Here is a 20,435-nt window from a genome sequence, read left to right as displayed (position 1 = left end):
CCGGCGCAGTTGCAGAGTGACCATGTGGTTCCCTATACTACCCTACAGTTACAGGAAATGCCAGCCGGCGTGCCGAAGCTGAAGCACGGAGGGAATGCCTCTGTCCACTTCACCTTTCTTTGGCCTCTTTGTCTCGAGAGACAATGGGTAAGCGCCTAGACACTTCACCAGCATACAGCAGATAGGAGGGGATCAACAATTGCGATGAGGACGAGGTGAAAAAGCTGATCTTGTCCTCTCTGGATGGGAAGGTGTACCCAAAGCTTATCTGCGGTCACTAAGATGGGAGGGGTCAATGCAAATGGTCTGAAGGATGAGATTTTGGTTGCGTTGGGACATGGTCAGGGCAGCCTGTTCTTACAGGTCGAGCAGACCCGGCAGCTAGCGGGTGAGGCACCGGATGTGTTTGCGGACAGATTATGGACGGTGTATTTGAAGGCTACAGTGGGGAACCAGGGCCGTGTGCAACTGGTAGGGGCCTCCAGAAACCATTGGCTGAGGGTTCTAGTAGCCCACAGCCTGCCACAGTTCGGAACGATGGCAGAGTCTTGGTTTGACCCCGAAGACCTGACAAACACTGAGGCAGGGGTAGGAAGCTGACCCTAGTGTTTACAGCAGACTGGGTGGGGGGCAGTGGTGGGAGTTCAAGCAGAAGGGAAAGGTGCATGAGATAAAGGGAAGCAGGGGTGGCAGAAGAGAATGGAAGCAAGGAGTGGGTAGCGGGGACAGGGCATGTTTTAACTGCGGAAGGACGGGACACTGGCTCAGGGAGTGTAAGTTCCCGAAAGGGGGGAAACCAGGATATGGGGGTTCATCAGGACCAAAGCTGCGGGAAGTAGAGGTGGAGAAGGAGGAGGTAAACGGGGCTTCCCTAGGGTCAAAACCACGGGCAGTCGAGGCAGAGAAAGAGCAAGTAGAAGACCCAGTGAAACTTCTGGTGGCCGCATTACAGCAGGTTATGGGCAAGTGACAGGGAAAGGTGCTCGGATTGAAAGATAATGGTTAGAGGAAGTTAATCGGAAGATTTACATGGTAGGTTTAAACCACTGTGTGAACAGTAAAAGGAAATCTTGTGGGTACGAGAGTAGGTTCAGTTTCTGTTTGTGTGTTTTATTAGGGTGCCCTGTTTGACTTTGTGCGGCTGTGCTCCAATGTTCAGTGTCTGTCACTGAGTGGATGTTGGAAGTGTTGAAATCCAATTGTGCTGTGCTCTCGAGCTGAGAGAGTGACTCATGTCTCTGATTTGCAGGCCAGTATCTGTGTCACTTGAAAGTTGTTTAATCCCTTGTGGTCTGTTTTTGTTTTATGATTTTAAAACAGTTGGTTGTTTCATGTGTTTCAAAAGCTTTTTTTTTAATTGGTGTGAGTGAGAAAGAAGTTATGATAACATGGATATTGGACTGTAAAAAAAAAGATTCTGTTCATTGTTCTGAGAGAGAAAGAGATATAGGGGGTTTTCTCCCATGCTGTTTGAGGCTGCTGTTAGGTTTAAATTTTGTCTGAAGTTGCAAGTGGGAAGCTTCCAGCAAGAGAATGTGTATGTGTAATAAAGGCTTTGTGCGGAGGATGTATGTCTTAAGTATGTTTTCTGAAACTGTGATTTTGTGGTCTTAAATTTTACTACCTTCGGGTTAAAGGGGATTTCACAATGGAATTGTGACCTCGTTAAAGGCGAACAGTAATGGAAATAAGCATATGTTCGAAGTTATAAATTCGAGTTGGAATTTCTGATCAAAATTTCAATTCGTATGGGATTTTGTTTTGTTAAACATGTGGGGATTTTACTTCAGACAGAAATTCACAGATGCGAGTTAGAGACTGGAATAAAACAAAAACATGCTCAAACTGTGTGTTTTAAGCTCAGACTGTGGGAAGAACAAAGGATCATTTGGCAAAGGAAATTTGGGTAATTTTTTTATAAATGAAGAGGTTTTAATTTTGGAAAAGGGAGTTTTATTTGTTTAAAGGCAAGACCAAGAGAGCGGGGTGGTAAGGAGGAGCAGTCGGACACCCCGACCCAGGGTGTCCTGGACGAGTCCCCGCACACCAACCCTGAGCCGCAAGAGACCCCGCCCTGATAGACAGGAAGGGGGAACGTGGAAATTGGGGCACCCCATGTAAATTTGTGCATAACCGAAGTCTGACCTGTGGAGGGAGGACCCCTGACAGAGTACTGCTAATTTTCTTCTTTTTCTCTTTTCTGTAGAAGCAAATCGGCTCCAAGAATATGAGATGGGACATACCCCTTGGCTGAGCATGGTGACAATTCTGGTGGCTGTGAAAGATGGATCAGACTAAAGGTGGTGTACTCGGGGACTGGAAAGATGTAAACAACTCTTTCAGATGGGCTACTGGGGCAAAGGGGGGAGCGAAATTGTGTTGGGACAAATGGTGGAAGGAGAAGCAAGGGATTTATGCGTGTGTGGGGGGAATCAGAAAATAAATGCCAGAAGGGGGCAGCCATTGCTTTCCAATTCCAATGGCAGGATTCTGGATCTGGAATGGACTCAGAATCTAGACTCTTGCGTGGTCCCAGATCCCCCAAACACCGTCAATGCTACCGAACTGATAGCACTTGGAAAATAACCCCCACCCAGGGCCCCAAAGGCCCAGGTTATAGAAGTCAAGTGTTCCCTAACGACACCCGGACCCAGAAACGGGTTGGTGCTAATTCCAACAGGGGAGGAGTTGTACCATGACGTGCACTGTGAGACAGCATCTGTCATCCTCAATTTGACGGAGGTACGACTGCCCCGGTGCTGCCCAACAGAGATGGACAAGTTGTTAAAGGAAATGTTCCGACAATTCTATGAGCTAAATTACGGGGACAAATATTGGGAGGATTTGTATGAATTGGCAGTAACATGCACACCGGTTCAGGAAGTAGGGAGAGAGAGTTGATCAATGACACAGCCACAGTGTTTAATACAGGGGCATCACTGATCAATAATTTAGATAGTGCCCAACTCCAATTGTAGGTCAACACCTTGCGGGATCAGTTAAAAAAAATACTCGGGGAAGCTAATGAGGTTGAAGGGCAGGAGTTACGAGAAAACCAAGTCATGACAATCCACCTGAAAGAAATAATAGCTGTGCTGGAAAGTCATGCCCAGACTATAAACAAACTAATAAAAGAGGACTGGAATGCGTCAGACCGGACCGCCCCGCCCATAACGATGTGTGCGGTATGTGGTTGCTAAGTGAGGGGTGCAGTAATTTGGAGGATTTAAAACAGGGTCGCGTACCATCATGGGTCGACAATAGACACTTAAGGGCCATGAGCACCCACGACAACCTCATGAACCTGTGCCAGGTGCGGTTGGCCTCTGAAGCGTACCCAGTCCCAATTGACTGTGGCCAGTGTAACCGAACTATAATGGGGGTGGTTCTCAGGATGCCAGTGATGGACCAGTGACAACAGCCGGTGCCAGTATACTGGGTAGAGAATGTTGGAGTTATCCAAAATGGGAAACAGGGATGGGAACCTCTTGCATATTTGCTTTGTTGGGGGTGGAACAGTTCTTAAGAAGAGGGAATGGGTAAAGACATTGGCAAGTGCTGAGGCAAAGGGCAACAATTGAGCTACACTAGATGAATTGAGATAGGTTAAGGAAGCAAGTGTTGAGTCTCATTAAGAAGATGTGTCTTTTGAGGGCTGGGATGATGATAAAGGAGAAACTGTAGAATATTGTGGGACCAGAGTTAGAGTAGGGAGTGAGGAATGAAGAGACAAATATTGTTTGAGAATAATGGTTAGGTCTATAATTATATTCACCTCTACAGTGGGACTCGGATTCACCAGCGAATTTATAATCCCCAGAATATGAGTAAAATCCATTATCACAAGTACAGTAAAAGCTCCCTTCAGTGTTGTGACAGAATGCAGTTGGCCCACATGGGTTAGAGGCACACTCGTTCTCATCTGCAAAATAAGAAGTGTGATAAGCTTGGGATAAGCAGTGGATTCTTGGCTATCTTATCACTTGGGAACTAGGTTCAAATCTGGCCCATACTAGTGGGATAATAGTTGCCTCTGATTGCTGGATGAGTGTCTTCCATGAATTGAGTGAGGCATCTCAACCCATGGGCAAAGTGATCCTTAAATAGGAAAATCTGACAAGAAAGCAAAATGGTGTTTAGAATTGGAAATTAAGTATCTCACACCACTGTGACAGTGGCTAATCTTCAGAAGTTGCTTCTGTGTAATTGCCTTGTAACTAAATCTGACTCGTCACGTTAGCCTGAACCTAATATTCGTACTAGATGATACTTAGCACCTTTAGGGGTAGCTGGGAGAGGATCGTGGGTATTAAACCTAACGTGTGGCATATTATACCATAATAAAAAGCTCAGACTGCATAAGGAAATTGCTTATATAAAAACAAGAAATGCTGGAAATACTCGGCAGGTCTGGCAGCATCTGTGGAGCGAGAAGCAGAGTTAACGTTTCAGGTCACTGACCTTTCTTCAGAAGGAAATTGCTTTCTTCTCTGAACACAGGTGAATGGCATTTAGAGAAAGCCCAAATCATAATATAATTATGGGATTTCTGCAATGCTATATTAATGGCATTCATTTCTGCACCTGATTTGATTACCAGAATATAGGATGACAGGTCTGCGCTCATAAATGTTGGGAATTGCTGATTGACTTTTACTGGTTTCCGGTAACGTCTGGGTGAAGTCAAAACCTCTTTGAAATCTGCATCCACAACTTTCAAGCAGTGCATTCCAGATCATAGCAACTCGCTGTGTAAAATAAATTTCTCCTCATCTTGTCTCTGGTTCTTTTGCCAATTTTCTTTAATCTGCATCCTCTGGTTACTGACCAACCCACCAGTGGAAACAGATTCTCCTTATTTTCGCTATCAAAGCCACTCAATTATAACAAGCATAGCTGTGCCCAAGTGAATAACGAAAGCAAGACCTAAACCGTAACATTTCAATATGCTCTTGAAAATTCCTGATGCCTTCTCCCTTCTATAGGCCAAGCAATGTGCTACTTGCGACTTGAGTTGGTATAATTTCCAGTATCTGAGATGTTACAGCTACAAGTCCCTCCCAGCAAGTCCACTTCAGTTCAGGCTTCTCCTAAATTCTAATACTTTCTCGTTCTCCAAGTGAGTTTTGGTTTTGCACATAACATAGTTCAAGAAAACCAACCAAGTTTGCAATTATACCAACCTACACAGAAGGACACTGTTTTACCATTGAGAACTTGATTGGATACTGAGGCAAATCCTCTCTGGCAGGTGCAGTGAAACCCTCCAATCTTGTTGTGGCAGATTGTATAGGGTCCACATGGGGAAGTGAGACACTCATCCTCATCTGTAATGGACAGAAAATGTTGTAAGCAGGGAGAACTGGGTTGTGAAGTTGGGTTCTAACTCAAGCTAGATTGATGGGATAAGGTCTTAAGAATTGTTAGGAACAGGAAAAGGCATTGAGTGTAGAAAAAAGGTCAGGTAGATGATACTAATCTAAGAAAAAGAAAGCCTTTATCATAGATCAATTTCATCTACCCACCTTCTCACTATATCCCTTCATCTCTTCTCGCTTTCCAGATAACCATCCCATTTGCTTGTGAATCCATTTAGACTATCCATTTCTGTGGCCTTCCCTGGTAACTTCTTACTCAACTCTATGACACTTTGAGTGAAGAGATTTATCTCTTCCCTTCTTTCGCCTCACTTTCTAATTTGCACACTTTGGTAAATGAACCCTTCCCGATAGGGAACAACTGTTCCTAGATCAGCAGTAACCTTCATCCAGCGTCTTAGGCCATCTGAAGATCTCCTTGTTCAAAGAAAGCCAGCACTTTCCTCAGTCTTTCTTAAGAACTCATTTCCTTTTTGTTCCTCGTTCTCAATTTTCTCATATCCCTTTATTTTGCTTTTTACATTTTCCCACCTTCCTCCTTTTCCATTCCTTTAACTTTTGGTTTGTCTTCAACCTCTCTGTTGCAGGAATATCGGAATGACTGGCATTCAATCATTACAAGTTGAACTCCCTCATAGACTTCAGTTACACTGGGTGAGATTGGTGAACGTCATTTTCTAGGAAAAACCCAAGTGACCTTAGACTGGGATTACAACTCAACTCTCTAAGGTAAGAACTCAGTGTACTCACTGTGAAGCTTTAGGGTGCAATATGGAGTCCAACCAAATGGGTTTACTTGATAGTCAGTTTATTCACAGAATGTAGCATTACATAGCTTTGTCTCCTGCTTTCCTTCCCCATGTCCCAGCAGGCTCTCTTTATATCTGTTCTAAGTCCTGAATTAAACAATGCCCTTTACCTGTCTATCTTTAACAACATAATTAACCTACCATTAATTAACTTACTAAAATAGGGTAGTATTGCAATAAGACTACACCAAGTTAAAACAAATTGATAATATCAAGTCTAGAACTAAGCTGAAACAGTCGTTAACAACAAAAAAAGGGAACAAAAAATGGGGAAGATAGGGAACTGTAAAAAGATGAACGATAAGCATTAAAGGAAAGTTAACAATTTCAGTATTATAAGCAAATACTTAAAAACAAACTTCAAACTCACCAACACATGTTCCATTGAGGCTTCTTGTGTACCCTTGTGAGCATGTCTGACCAGTGACGTACTGATCCCAAGTGAAATACAGATAAACCACTAGGAAGGAGAACAAACAGTTTTGACATATAATTATTGCTGACATTTCCCAATTGTATCAACAAGAGACCTGGTGAAATGTATCTGGGTTGAATTGGCTGATAATGAATGATGAATTTGAAAATATGCTGATAGGGTTAGATGAAGAGAATCGGGAGGAGGTCCATGTGGAGCATAAATAACCAGCATGGAGCTGTTGGGTCGATTGGCCTGTTTCTGTGCGGTAAATTCTATGCAATTCAATAGCCAATCAAATGTAAATCCTGCAGTTGTGAGGACATAGTTACATTGAGATTAATATTTCTGTTTTGTGAGGGCTCCTTGTTGCACTATTTTGAGCAGATCTGCTGAGCCAACTTCAGCCACCTGTAAAGTTGGAATTCATGTCCTTCACTCTGCTCCCAGTGCAATGTCCCAGTCCTGCAGCATTTCCGTCAGGTTAGTGTTAGTTTGTAAGGAGATGAATCTGCTAGTACAGCTGCTTGGAAACAGGAAAATGACCCTCATGATTGAATTACAATCTCTGAAAGTTCTGATGTCCCTCGATAGCTCTGTAGAAATATAGAAAATCATGGAAATTTATGGGACGGAAGGAGGCCATTCAGCCCATCGTGTCTGAGCTGGCCGAGAAAGAATGATGAAGCCTAATCCTACTTTCCAGCTCTTGATCCATAGCCTGGTAGGTTACAGCACCTCAAGTGCATATCCAAGTATTTTTTCAGTGTGAGGAAAGTTTCTGCCTCGACCACCTTTTCAGGGAGTGAGTTCCAGATCCCTACCAGCCTCTAGGTGAAAGAAATTCCCCTCAACTCCCCTCTACCAATTACTTTAAATCTATTCTGATATGTCAGATATCAGCGCTTCTGATATGTCTTCCTTTTTCCTCAACCGAGGTCTCCCCCCCCCACTTTGGTTGACGGAGCCCTCAACCGTGTCCGACCCTCTACCCTCACCCCTCGCCTTCCCTCCCAGAACTGCGACAGGGTTCCCCTTGTCCTCACTTCCCACCCCAGCAGCCTCCACATCCAAAGGATCATCCTCCGCCATTTTGGCCACATCCAGCATGATGCCACCACCAAACGCATCTTCCCCTCCCTTCCCCTGTCAGCATTCTGAAGGGATCATTCCCTCCGTGATACTCTCATCCACTCCTCCATTACCCCCATTACCTCGTCCCCTTCCCACGGCACCTTCCCTGCAATCGCAGGAGGTGTAACACCTGCCCATTTACCTCCTCTCTCCTCACTATCCAAGGCCCCAAACACTCCTTTCAGGTGAAGCAGCAATTTACTTATACTTCTTTCAATGTAGTATACTGTATTCGCTGCTCACAATGTGGTCTCCTCTACACTGGGGAGACCAAACGCAGACTGCGTGACCGCTTTGCAGAACACCTCCGCTCAGTCCGAAAACATGACCCTGAGCTTCCGGTTGCTTGCCATTTCAACACCCCCCCCTGCTTTCATGCCCACATCTCTGTCCTGGGATTGCTGCAGTGTTCCAGTGAACATCAACGCAAGCTCGAGGAATAGCATCTCCTTTACCGATTAGGCACACTACAGCCTGCCGGACTGAACATTGAGTTCAATAATTTCAGAGCATGAAGGGCCCCCCTTTTTATTTTTTGTTCTTTTTTTTTATTTGGTAATTTTATTTTAGTTTGTTTCTACTATGCCTACCTACTGTTTTTTCATGTTTGTACTTGGGGCCAGGGCTGTTCATTTTACTGTCAATTGACACCCTCTCTGTACTAATGCTTTGTCTTTCAGCACACCATTAACATACCCTTTGTTCCATGACCTTCTGGTCAGTTAGTCTCTGTGATCTTGTCCTATCAACACCTTCTCTTGTGTTATCTCTTGCCACACCCCCGCTTTACTTGCTTAAAACCTTTTATATTTCTAATATTTGTCAGTTCTGATGAAGGGTCACTGACCTGAAACGTTAACTCTGCTTCTCTCTCCATAGATGCAGCCAGATCTGCTGAGTATTTCCAGCATTTCTTGTTTTTATTACTTTAAATCTATGGCCCATTATTGATCTGTCTGCTAGGGAAATAAGTCCTTCCTATCCACTCCCCTCATAATTTTATACACCTCATGGGAGTCACTGAGACCAAGGTAGCCTCAGGTGAGGAACAGGAGGAGACTATTCTACCCCTCAAGCCTGTTCTGCCATTCAATTAGATCATGGTTGATTTTTTATACTCTTTCACGAGACGTAGGCTTCACTGATAAGGCCAGAATTTGTTAGCCATCCTCAATTGCCCTTGACACTTGAATGGTTTGCTAGGGCAATTCAGGGGACAGTTAAGATTCAACCACATTGCTGTGGGTCTGGAGTCACGTGTAGGCCAGACCAGGTATGGAAGGTATCAACATCTGGGAGTCACCATTGACGAGAAACTGAACTGGAGTAGCCACAGAAATACATTGGCTACAAGAGCAGGTCAGAGGCTAGGAATCCTGTGGCTCGTAACTCATCTCCTGACTCCTCACCCTGTCTACCATCTACAAGGCACAAGTCAGGAGTGTGATGGAGTACTCTCCACTTTCCTGGAGGGCTGCAGCTCCAACAACACTCAAGAAGCTCAACACCATCCAGGACAAAGCAGCCCATTAGTTTGGCACCCCATCCACAAACATTCACTCCCTCCACCACCGACGCACAGTGGCAGCTGTGTGTAGCATCTACAAGATGCACTACAGCAATGCACCAAGGCTCCTTAGACAGCACCTTCCAAACCCACGACCTCTACCACCTAAAAGGACAAGGGCAGCAGATGCATGGGAACTATAATCGCTGTTCCTTCACTGTTGCTGGGTCAAAATCCTGGAACTCCCTTCCTAACAGCACTGTGGGTGTACCTACCCCAAATGGACTGCAGCGATTCAAAAAGGCAGCTCACCACCACCTTCTCAAGGGCAATTAGGGATGGGCAATAAATGCTGGCCTAGCCAGTGACGCCCACATCCCAGGTACGAATAAAAAAAAATTCCTTCCCTAAAAGACATGAATGAACCAGATGTTTTTTTTTACAACAATGATAGTTGCACAATACTATTATACTGAGACTTATTTTCAATTCCAGATTTTTATTAATTAATCAAACTTAAATTTCACCATCTGCTGTGGGGTTTGAAACCACATCTGCAGGATATTTGAATTACTAGCTTAGTGACATTGCCACTATGCTACTGTTTCCCCCATCTAGCAGCTTTAACTCCATATCCCTTGATTCACATCCTTAACAAAAATCTCAATCTCGGTTTTGAAAACTTCATTGTCCCCCAGAATCTATAGCCTACTGGGGCACAGAATTCCAGATTCTATTAACCTTTGTGTGGAAAAAGTGCTTCCTGATTTCCCTTCTGAATAGCATAGGTATAATTTAAAATGATGTCCCCTAATTCTTGATTCCCCCACCAGAGGAAATAGTTCCTCTGTATCTACCCTATCAAATCCTTTTAACATTTTCGTCCCCAGTAAGGCTACAGTAGTATAGTGTTGATGTTACTGGACTAGTAATCCAGAGGCCTGGACTAATAATCTGCACACATGAAGAAAGTGGCTCACCACCACCTTCTCAAGGGCAATTAATGATGGCCAATAAATGCTGGTCTTACCAGTGATGCTCATACCCTGTGGGCTGGATTTTGTGCTGGAGAGGGCGATCCTCAGGTCTTGTTGTCAAGGTTTTAGGAGGCAAGATCCCTGTCACTACAGGTACTGCAGAGGTCTCAGACCCAGGCCCAGCGCTGGAACCTCGGAGCACAGGTTGGTGAGGCGGGGTCGCTGGGGCCAATCCGGAAGGCTCTGGCGTGGGTGGGAGCAGGGGCTGTGGGGGTTGGTTGTTCAGTCCGGGGGAGGGGCGTCTTGGGGGTAGAGGTTTTCCATGCGGCAGAGGCCCCCACGTCAGCCGCTGGTAGGATCCCAGCGGCGGCGTTAAGAGGCCCTGAATTGGCCCCTTAATAGGCCACTCAAGGGCCTCAATTGGCCTCTGGGCGGGAAGGCCTTCGTCAGCCTATCCCGCCCCCAGGAGGATCGCTGGGCAAAAGGGAGATGACGAGCCCTCTGGCCCACCGCCTCCTCGCCACCTGTTGCCATTCTCCGTGCCCCCCCGCCTCCGACCCTGCTTCAGGAGGGTCCATAAGGTGCCAGCCTGTGAGTGAATAATTTTTATAAAGAACCTTAGCCAGATCACTCCTCAGCTATAAGACAAGGAATGTAATCCAAATTAAAAATAGGAGCAGAGTAGGCGATATGACCCCTCGAGCCTGCTCCATCATTCAATGGGATCATGGCTGATCTTCTAACTCAACTCCACTTTCCTCTCTATCCTCATATCATTTGATTCCCTTACAGTCCAAAAATCTGTCAATCTCAGTCTTAAATATACTCAACCACTGCATCCACAGCTCTCTGGGGTGGAGAATTCCAAAGATCCACACCCTCCGAGTAAAGAAATTTCTCTTCATCTCAGTCCTAAATGCCTTATCCAGAGATGATGGCCCCTAGTTCCAGATTCTCCAGCTGGGATAAAGCCTCTCAGTGCCTACACCATCAATCCCCTTCAGGATCATATATGTTTCAATGAGATTAAGGGTGATATTTCGCCAAGGTCAAATAGCTTCTTGACACTCTGTCTAGACTCACATATAACATATGGCCTCTTTGATGAGGTACTAAAGCTGAGTTATCATCATTAGGAGAGTGGAACATGTCAAAAGGAGATAAACTAGAAGGGAGGATAGGAAAGAAAAGGCAGCATTTTGATTTAGCACTGAAATGTTTACACTCAATTGAGAAAAGCCTAGGCAAGGAGGCCTTCAACCACCTTTGTGATATATCAGCTGATGTTCCTGTCTTCCAGTTGTTTTCATGCCAAGTCTCAGAGTTTTGCTTCCCTCACTCACTCCGGTCATTTCATTGGGAACTGCCGGAGTGACATGGGCTGTATCAATTGCTCAACTCCCCTCCTCACTCTAACCTGCCCTCCCTCAAAAAGAAACTAGTTCTGATGAACGTTCATCAACCTGAAGCATTAACTTGGTTTCCCTCTCTACAGACGCTGCCTGAGCTGCTGAGTGTTTTCCAGCATTTTCTGTTTTTATTTCAGATTTCCAGCATCCGCAGTATTTTTTGTTTGCCCTCAGTATTGTCGTCGATTCTACAAAATTTGGTTACAACGTGACTGAATGAGCGATGCAGGGCAACTTGTAAAACAACAGCTACCATGTGAAGGGAGAGCTAGCTTGGTATTCCAGGTGTCAAGGTCAACATCTTATATTTCGTCCTGCTAATGAGACATACTTGTTTTACGAATGACCCAGATGACATGATTGACTCTTCAGCAATAAAAAAAGACTTGCATTTATATAGCACCTTTCATAACCTTAGGATGTCCCAAAGCACTTTACAGCCAATGAAGTACTTTTGAAGTGTAATTCCTGTTTTAATTTAGGAGACACAGCAGCCTATTTAGACAAAGCAGTGTCCCACAAACAGCAATGCAACAATGACCAGATAACCTGCTTTTCAGTGTTATTGGTTGAATATTGCCCAGGACACAGCGAGAAATTCCACACTCTTTAAAATAGTGCCCTGGGATCTTGCATGTCCACCTGAGAGGGCAGAGGGGGTTTAACATCGTATCCAAAAGACGGCAACTTTGACAGTGCAGCACTCCCTCAGTATGTGAGCCTAGATTTTGTGCTCAAGGCCCTGCAATGGGACCCACAACCTTCTGACTTACAGGCTACCCACTGAGCCATGTCTGACAATGGGGAATGGGATATGCTGCGCTGACAGTGTGATTTTCTCTTTGAAAGGGATTCGGGATGAACGCGAGAAATAGGAGCAGAAGTAGACCGTATGGCCCATCGAGCCTGCTCTGCCATTCAATACAATCATGACTGATCCTGGGCTTCAATTCCACTTTCCTGCCCGCTCCCCATATCCCTTGATCCCCTGCGAGACCAAAAATATATCTTAAATAAATTCAATGATGGAGCATCCACAACCCTCTGAAGTAGAGAATTCCAAAGATTTACAACCCTTTGAGTGAAGTAATTTCCCCTCATCTCAGTCCTGACTGATTGACCCCTTATCCTGAGACTGTGTCTCCGTGTTCTCGATTCCCCGACCAGTGGGAACAATCTCTCAGCTTCTCCCCTATCAAGCCCTTTCAGAATCTTGTATGTCTCAATTAGATTGACTCTCAATCTTCTAAACTCCAGAGAATATAGGCCAAATTTACTCAGCCTCTCATCATAGGACAACCCCCTCATCCCAGGGACCAAGTTAATAAATCTTTGCTGCACTGCCTCCAGTGCAAGTATATTCTTTCTTAAATGTGGAGACCAAAACTGCACACAGTATTCCAGGTGCGGTCTCACCAAAGCCCTTTCCATTTTAGTAAGATTTCTTTATTCCTGTACTCCAATCCCCTTGCAATAAAGGTCAACATGCCATTTGCCTTCCTAATAGCCTGCTGTACCTGCATGTTAACTTTGTGCGTTCCTTGTACGAGTACTCCCAAGTTTTTTTGAACATCAACAATTACCAGATTCCACCTTTTAAAAAATATTCTGCTTTTCTATTTTTACAACCAAAGTGAACAACTTCACACTTCCCTACATTATACTCCATTTGCCATTTTGTTGCCCACTCACTTAACCTGTCTATATCTCTTTGCAGCCTCTCTACATCCTCCCTGCAGCTTACCTTTCCACCGAGCTTTGTATCATCAGCAAACTTAGATACATTACTCTCTGTCTCTTTATCCAAGTCATTAATATAGATTGTAAATAGCTGAGGCCCCAGTACTGATCCTTGTGGCACCCCACTATCCACTGCCTGCCAACTTGAAAATGCCCTATTTATGCTCAGTCTCTGCTTCCAGTCTGTTAACCATCCTCTATCCACGCTAATATATTACCCCAACACCATGAGCCCTTATCTTGCCTATTAATCTTTTATGTGGCACCTTATCAAATGCCTTTTGAAAATCCAGATATACTACCTCTACTGGTTCCCCTTTATCTACCCTACTAGTTACATCCTCAAAAAACTCTGATGCTGAGACTTTAATGCGAGCCCCTACTTAGCTCGCAGTAGTCTCCAAATAAAACATTAGCTGATGAGTTGAAATATGCTACAGCTACGCTATTATATCACCAACCTCAGACCACAACCTGACTGCATCACATGATAAAAGTGAGATAATCAGGTCCTCGCCATAATTAAAAGAACAGTGCCTCTGGCTAGTTGTGCAGAAATAAAACAAACAGTTTCAAACCTAAACAAAAACACGTTGCATCAGATATGATGCTTGGACTCACAGGGAGGAAGTGCCACATTAGAATACAAACAGAGCCCATGAAATGTATAACATTACCATAAGCCACAGCTCGGTGCCGTCTGTTACTGTTGAAACTAAATCATTGGTCAAATGAAGAAGTGAAGCTAAAAGCTTTGAAAGGTTTACACTCGTTCAGCAGATGGCTTCATGCCTTTGCTGAGTAATCCGCTTTCGAGTGGTTTGATTGGAGACACATACCTTTTTGTGGTCAAGTTTTGGGTGCACGCAGATATCCATCAGATCAGCTCAGCCAGGAAGTGCAGTGGAAAAGCAATCACGCCACTGTCTCACCTTGGATCCCAATCCAGAGAGCCCTGCTAAAATTCGCAGGTGTCGAGCTCAGCCTACATACCCAACATGGTCAAGTGACCAGTCAGCACCCATTGGCGAAGCTGCCATGAGAAGAAGGGCTACTCAGGAGAGGTGAACCATGACCCCTGAACTTCAGCCTAGTGAAAGATCAACCCTCTCATCAAGCGAGACACAAAACGAGAGAAAATCAATGAGATTCTACTCTATATTCCAATATCCAAGTCATTTATATATAGCAAAAAAAGCAGTGGGCCTAGCACTGATCCTTAGGGAACACCACGGCCTACCATCCTCCAGTCTGACAAGCAAACATTTACTGCGGCTTGCTGTTTTCTGTCCTTAAGCCAATTTCCTATCCAATTGGACACTGACCCTCCTACTTTATGAGGTATGTCACCAAGGCCAGGCCCCCCATTTTATAGTGATAATAGTGTTGTGAGTCTTTCAATCCCGACATCTCAGTATGTGGTGACTAGTTTAACTCTCATACAAGGGACACCAAGCCCTGGCGTGGGACTTTGGGGAGATTCCTGTTAAGTTGGCAGCACTGTTTCAGGAAAAACACTGCACATAAACTCGCTGATGATGTGCCTGAAACTACAACCATTTTGAAACACGTATATTGGTTGGAAATGAGTTGGCTTTCTGCAGATTAAAATGTGGCTGAGTTTCACAGACACACAAAGTAGTTTCATTTTCAGGTGGCAGCATATAGATTTCTGCTTGGCTGTCCCTAGTTAAGTCAACACAGTCGCCAGTCTGAAGCTGGCAATGCTCGACCTGTACGGATCAGTACTGCACTGGCCCTCAGAAGTATCATGCACCGAGGGCAGTGTGTGGAATTCACAATGCTCCACACCCGATGTCTGTGCAATCTTGTGTGTGCAAGTTACCATCCTGGTTTCCTCCAGGGGTCTCTTACATGTTCAGCCCAACAGCACATCTGAGGGGCATCAAAATCCAAAACGAATGGAAGCAAAAGTTCTGTTCACAAGAGACAATGTCCCACTCCTATCCCATGCCATTGATACTGGGATCCAGCATTGACACAGTACGTTTAATATCTTCAGCACAGAGATGGACCATGGAGTCAGCGCCGAGCCTAATCTAGATCTCGTTTCTTGTCCATTGTCAGCACCACAAGCAAGAAACTTGGCCAATTTTCCTCTCGAGCAATCAGGGTTCAGAGGCAGACTGTAACACCCGGGAGAAATTGGCGCAGACCAGGGATTCAAACCCGGAGACTTCCTGTTTAGTTCAGCCACTCATTGCCTGTACCGGCAGAAGCAGTGGAGAGGAGGGGAGGCACAAGAAACCTTTATAATTCCCTAAGCCCGGAGGGTTATTCTCTTTGCCCCTGGCTCAGCAGTTGGGATCAATAACAGCACCTCGTCAGGAATTGATTTAGAGTTCAGCTGATAGAATTATAGACCCTAAACCACCGAAGGCTATTCAGCTCAGTGTGGTGGCACTAGCAACCGAGTTCCAGCGTTGACTGAGTTAATTCCAATCCCATTTTCCTGCCCTTTCCTGTATTTGGTTATATTTCTTGTCAATACCTCCCATTTGACTGTAGTTTTAGTCTCTGTCTCCGTAGCCCCTCGTGATAATGCAGCATGTTCTAATAACCCTCTGAGTGAAAACACTTCTAACTTCCCCCATCATTCTTCTGCTGACCACCCGAATCCCCTTATTACCTATTTACCCCTGATTGCAAGCAACCAGCAGAAAACGACTCAATTTCCTTCATAAATATAATCTCACAGTCCTGGTGTCACCCCAGAGAATCTTCGCTGTTTCTTTTCTGTGGCCGATATTTCCCCTGTACTGGGGTGCCCAGGATGGCTCATTAACAAAAGGCATTGCAACATCTGCACTGCTGTTTGTGGGGAGTTGGTTATTCCTTGACATGCAACGTTTTCCTCATAACAATCTTGGCATGAAAAGAGGCTGGCTCCTGTCAAACATCATTTCTTATGAATATGTGACCAAGATCCATCGGTGAGTATCTGATAGTCATTTTAACTTGCTGTTTACTGGGTTTCCTGAATGTGTTTGTGTCATCTCCCAGGACCAGCTTAATGAATTCAACAGCCCACATCAATCGTGTTTCATTAACTCTTTCAAAAAAAAACATCAGCTTGAATATTGCTCCAGACTCCACAATAATCAGGGTGGGCAATGTGTCAATTGGCTCAATTTTATATTGTTCCCTCCCTACCTCTCTGAATGAGCTTTTGTGCTGTCATGCAGACCCCCACCTGCCATGAATGAGGCATATTAATTTCTTTATATGAACATTGATATTAAACAGTTGCTGGAGGAAGAAGTGACTTGTTAAAGGGAACACCAGACCTTTGCATACTAAGAGACGGTGCTTGTGGAGACTCCCTGAATCCAATTAACCCAACTGGATTTTGATCGGCAGACATTGAAGGTGTAAGGAAGTGCTTTCCAGGGACTGCTAAGATGATACAATCCACAAACGCAGGAGTGGTTAAGCCAGTTAGTCACATGACTGACTTGCTGGTTAACTTGGAGTTGAATTGTGTCACACAGAAAGGAACAGAAAGGAGTTTGCATCTGAAACTGGAACAAGGAAGCCTCTCTCCTGGCCATCTTTCTCTCATTTTCTCCCAAGCCACGGGACCCACGGAAGACATGTCAACCTCAAGAGAGAAAAGACTCCGACATCAAAACAAGTTGAAGCGTGCACTGGTCCCCAATGAATTGCAGGACTTACCGGCAACCAAAGACTCCGCATTGAACTTAAAGGACTGTAATTATAATCCCGATATTGCCTCAGACGTTTCCCCTTTATTCTTTTCTACTTTTTCTGTCTCTACCTGCATGTGTATTTATTGTGTATGCATGCTTAGTGTGGCTGTGTTGCAAATTCATAGTCGTTAGCTGTATTAGAGTTTAAGATTAATAAACTTCCACCTTTCTTATTTAAATCTAAGAAAATCTGTCTGATTTCTTTGCCTTACAATTGGAGCAGTGAACAAGAACTGAGGGGGAGCTAAAAAAACCAGTGTTTTAAAATTAAACCTTGTCACGGTTAAACCAGGCGAAGGCTGAGAGGGAACCCTAGACCCCTTCTCACCTGGTCATAGTGCTCAAAACCCCGAGTTGATCCTATCATTGTGTTGGACAGTTCGCATCATGCTGTGTACAGGCTAATCCAGGGTTTTGTTTCCTCCAGAGTTGACTATTCCAATGCTGTGCTGGCCATCTTCCACCTCCAAAAACTCTGTTGCCTGTATTCCAATTTGCATCAAATCCCATTCACTCGTCATTGACCCCTGGTCTGGCAATGCCTCAAATTTAAAATTCTCATCCTTGTGTGCAAATCCCTCCATGGTCTCACCCCTCTCTATCTCTGTAATCTCCTCCAGCCCCACAACCCTCCAAGAGCTTTGCGCTCCTCCAATTCTGGCCTCTTGCCCATCCTGAGCTTTCATCGCCCCCCCCCCCCACCATTGGCGGCTATGCCTTTGGCTGCCTTGGCCCTAAGCTCTGGAATCCCCCCCCCCGAAATCTCCCCGCTTCTCTACCTCTCTTGCCTCCATTCAGATACCCCTTAAACCCTACATCTTTGACCAAGCTCTTGGCCGCCTCTCCTAATATCTCCTTATTTATCTCGCTGTCAATTTTTGTTTGATTACAGTCTTGTGATGCGTCTTGGGTTGTGGCGCTACATTAAAGGTATCATTAATACAAGTTGTTGTAGGTTGCAACATTAATAAAGCCTCCTCTCTCCTCTTTTCCCTGTCTTTTTCTTCTTTTCCTCTCCCCACTTCTTTGTCTTTCCCTTCGCTCTCTTTCATCACTTGCTAGGGCAGTGGGATTTAGGAGGGCTTCTTGCCATCCATCAAGGGTTAATGCTGACAGCTGCATGTTAACTGTTGTCTGTGTAAACAGGAAGCACGAGAGCTGGCCATAGTTGAATCATGTTAGACAACACCACAATTGACGTCCTCAGGGCGCTTCAGAGGAACATTCCTTTCTAATGGACACCCCTGACTGTGCATACCACAATTATAGTGCAGAAAACCTCCCTCTTTACACAGTCGAACAACAACCACTTGCATTTATAAAGCACCTTTACCATAGCAGAACATCCCAAGGCACTTCACAGGAGCGTTATCAAACAAAATTGGATGCCGAGCCACATAATATATTAGGACAGCTGAACAAAAGTTTGGTTAAAGACAAAATTTTAAGGAGCTCCTTTAAGGGGGAGAGAGAAGGAGAGAGACGGCTGGGGTTTAGGGAGGGAGTTCCAGAGCTTGGGGCCCAGGCAGCTGAAGGCACGGCCGCCAATGGTGGAATGAAGGAAATTGGGGCCGCGCGAGAGGCCAGATTTGGAAGAGTGCCGAGATCTCGGAGGGTTAGAGGGCTGGAGGAGGTTACGGAGATAGGGAGGGGTGAGGGAATGAAAGGGTTTGGAAACAGGAATTAAAATGTTAAAATCGAGGCTTTGCTGGACTGGGAGCCAATGAAGGAACACTGAGCTCAGGGGTGTTCAGTTTAGTTTAGTTTAGAGATACAGCACTGAAACAGGCCCTTCGGCCCACCGAGTCTGTGCCGACCATCAACCACCCATTTGTACTAATCCTACACTTATCCCATAATCCTACCACATCCCCACCTGTCCCTATATTTCCCTACCACCTACCTCTACTAGTGGCAATTTATAATGGCCAATTTACCTACCAACCTGCAAGTCTTTTGGCTTGTGGGAGGAAACCGGAGCACCCGGAGAAAACCCACGCAGACACAGGGAGAACTTGCAAACTCCACACAGGCAGTACCCAGAATTGAACCCGGGTCACTGGAGCTGTGAGGCTGCGGTGCTAACCACTGCGCCACTGTGCCGCCCTTTTGTAGATGGTACACACTGCTGCCACAGTGAGTCAGTGGTGGAGAGAGTGAATGTTGACGTTGGTGGATAGCATGCTGATCAAGCGGGCTGTTTTGTCCTGGATGGTGTCGAGCTTCTTGAGTGTTGTTGGAGCTGCACTCATCCAGGCAAATAGAGAGTATTCCATCACACGCCGGGTGAATGCGACTTGACGCAAGTTAGGATATGGACGGCAGAGTTTTGTATGAATAGCACAATTATATCGAAGCAAACAGCAGAGTAAAAGGCTGAATCCCAGCGCTGGGGCATAAGCTGTAAAGAAACTGTTGAGGTTGAACTTAATGATCCCAAGACACTATTAGAAGAAGTTCTCCTCAGTGTGCTGGTCAATATTTATCCCTCACCTAATATCACGTAGGAACAGATTATCTGGTCAATATCATATTGCTGTTTATGGGAACTTCTTGTGCTCAAGTTGGCATTTCCCACATTTACTACACTACATTTCAAAAGTATCTCATTGACTATTGCTTATGATTACATTACATAGGATATACAGCACAGAAGCAGACCACTCGGCCCATCCAGTCCATTTATGCTCCGCTCGAGCCTCCATCCGTCTTTCCTCATCCAACTTATCAATATAACTCTCTATTCCCTCCTCCCTCATATGCTTGTCTAGCTTCCCCTTAAATGCATCTGTACCATTTGCTACAACCACTTCCTGTGGTAGTTAGTTCCACATGTCTCTCTATGCCCCTGCATTTCTAGTATCATCCTTGTAAAATTTTTTTTTTTGGCACCCTCCCCAGTACTTCTAACATGGCGACCAGAATTGTACACAATACTCCAGGTATGGCCTGATCAATGTTCAATACAAGTCTAACATAACTTCTTTACTTTTCAATTCTATCCCTGTAGAAATAAACCCTAGTGCTTAGTTTGCTTTTTGTATGGCCTTGTTAACCTGTAATGCAATCTTTAGTTATTTGTATATTGTACTCCTCCTTTGCTCCTCTACCCAATTTAGATTCTTACTTTCTAAGTAATAGGCAACTTCCTTATTTTTCTTGCCAAAATGCAACACCTCACATTTAACTGCGTTGAAATTCATCTGTCAATTATATACCCATTCTGCAAGTTTATTAATATGTTCTTGTAATTTGTTGGAGTTGTCCTCAGTATTGACTATCCCTCCCAATTTGATGCCATCCACAAATTTAGAAGTTTTGTTTCTGATTCCAAA

General features: G+C 44.8%; 1 protein-coding gene across 5 annotated transcripts in view; it reads right to left on the bottom strand.

Moving 5' to 3' along the window:
* Nucleotides 1-20,435, bottom strand: part of LOC137355613 (adhesion G protein-coupled receptor E2-like) — an 82,399-nt gene that overhangs the window by 50,562 nt on the left and 11,402 nt on the right. The window contains exons 2-4 of one of the 5 annotated variants that reach the window (XM_068020940.1): nt 6,558-6,647; nt 5,184-5,327; nt 3,776-3,922 (exon numbers count right to left, since the gene is read on the bottom strand). The exons of 1 other annotated variant lie outside the window; for it this stretch is intronic. In XM_068020940.1, the coding sequence (XP_067877041.1) occupies nt 3,776-3,922; nt 5,184-5,327; nt 6,558-6,647 (381 nt within the window). The remainder of the gene's footprint in view (nt 1-3,775; nt 3,923-5,183; nt 5,328-6,557; nt 6,648-20,435) is intronic. 3 more of the 5 variants (XM_068020941.1, XM_068020942.1, XM_068020943.1) reach the window with 3 other exon arrangements.

Source organism: Heterodontus francisci, chromosome 43 (genome assembly GCF_036365525.1).
Source record: "Heterodontus francisci isolate sHetFra1 chromosome 43, sHetFra1.hap1, whole genome shotgun sequence".
NCBI classification, from domain to species: Eukaryota; Metazoa; Chordata; class Chondrichthyes; order Heterodontiformes; family Heterodontidae; genus Heterodontus; species Heterodontus francisci.
Note: the sequence above shows the minus strand (reverse complement) of the source record. Positions and strands in the feature narration are given on the sequence as shown.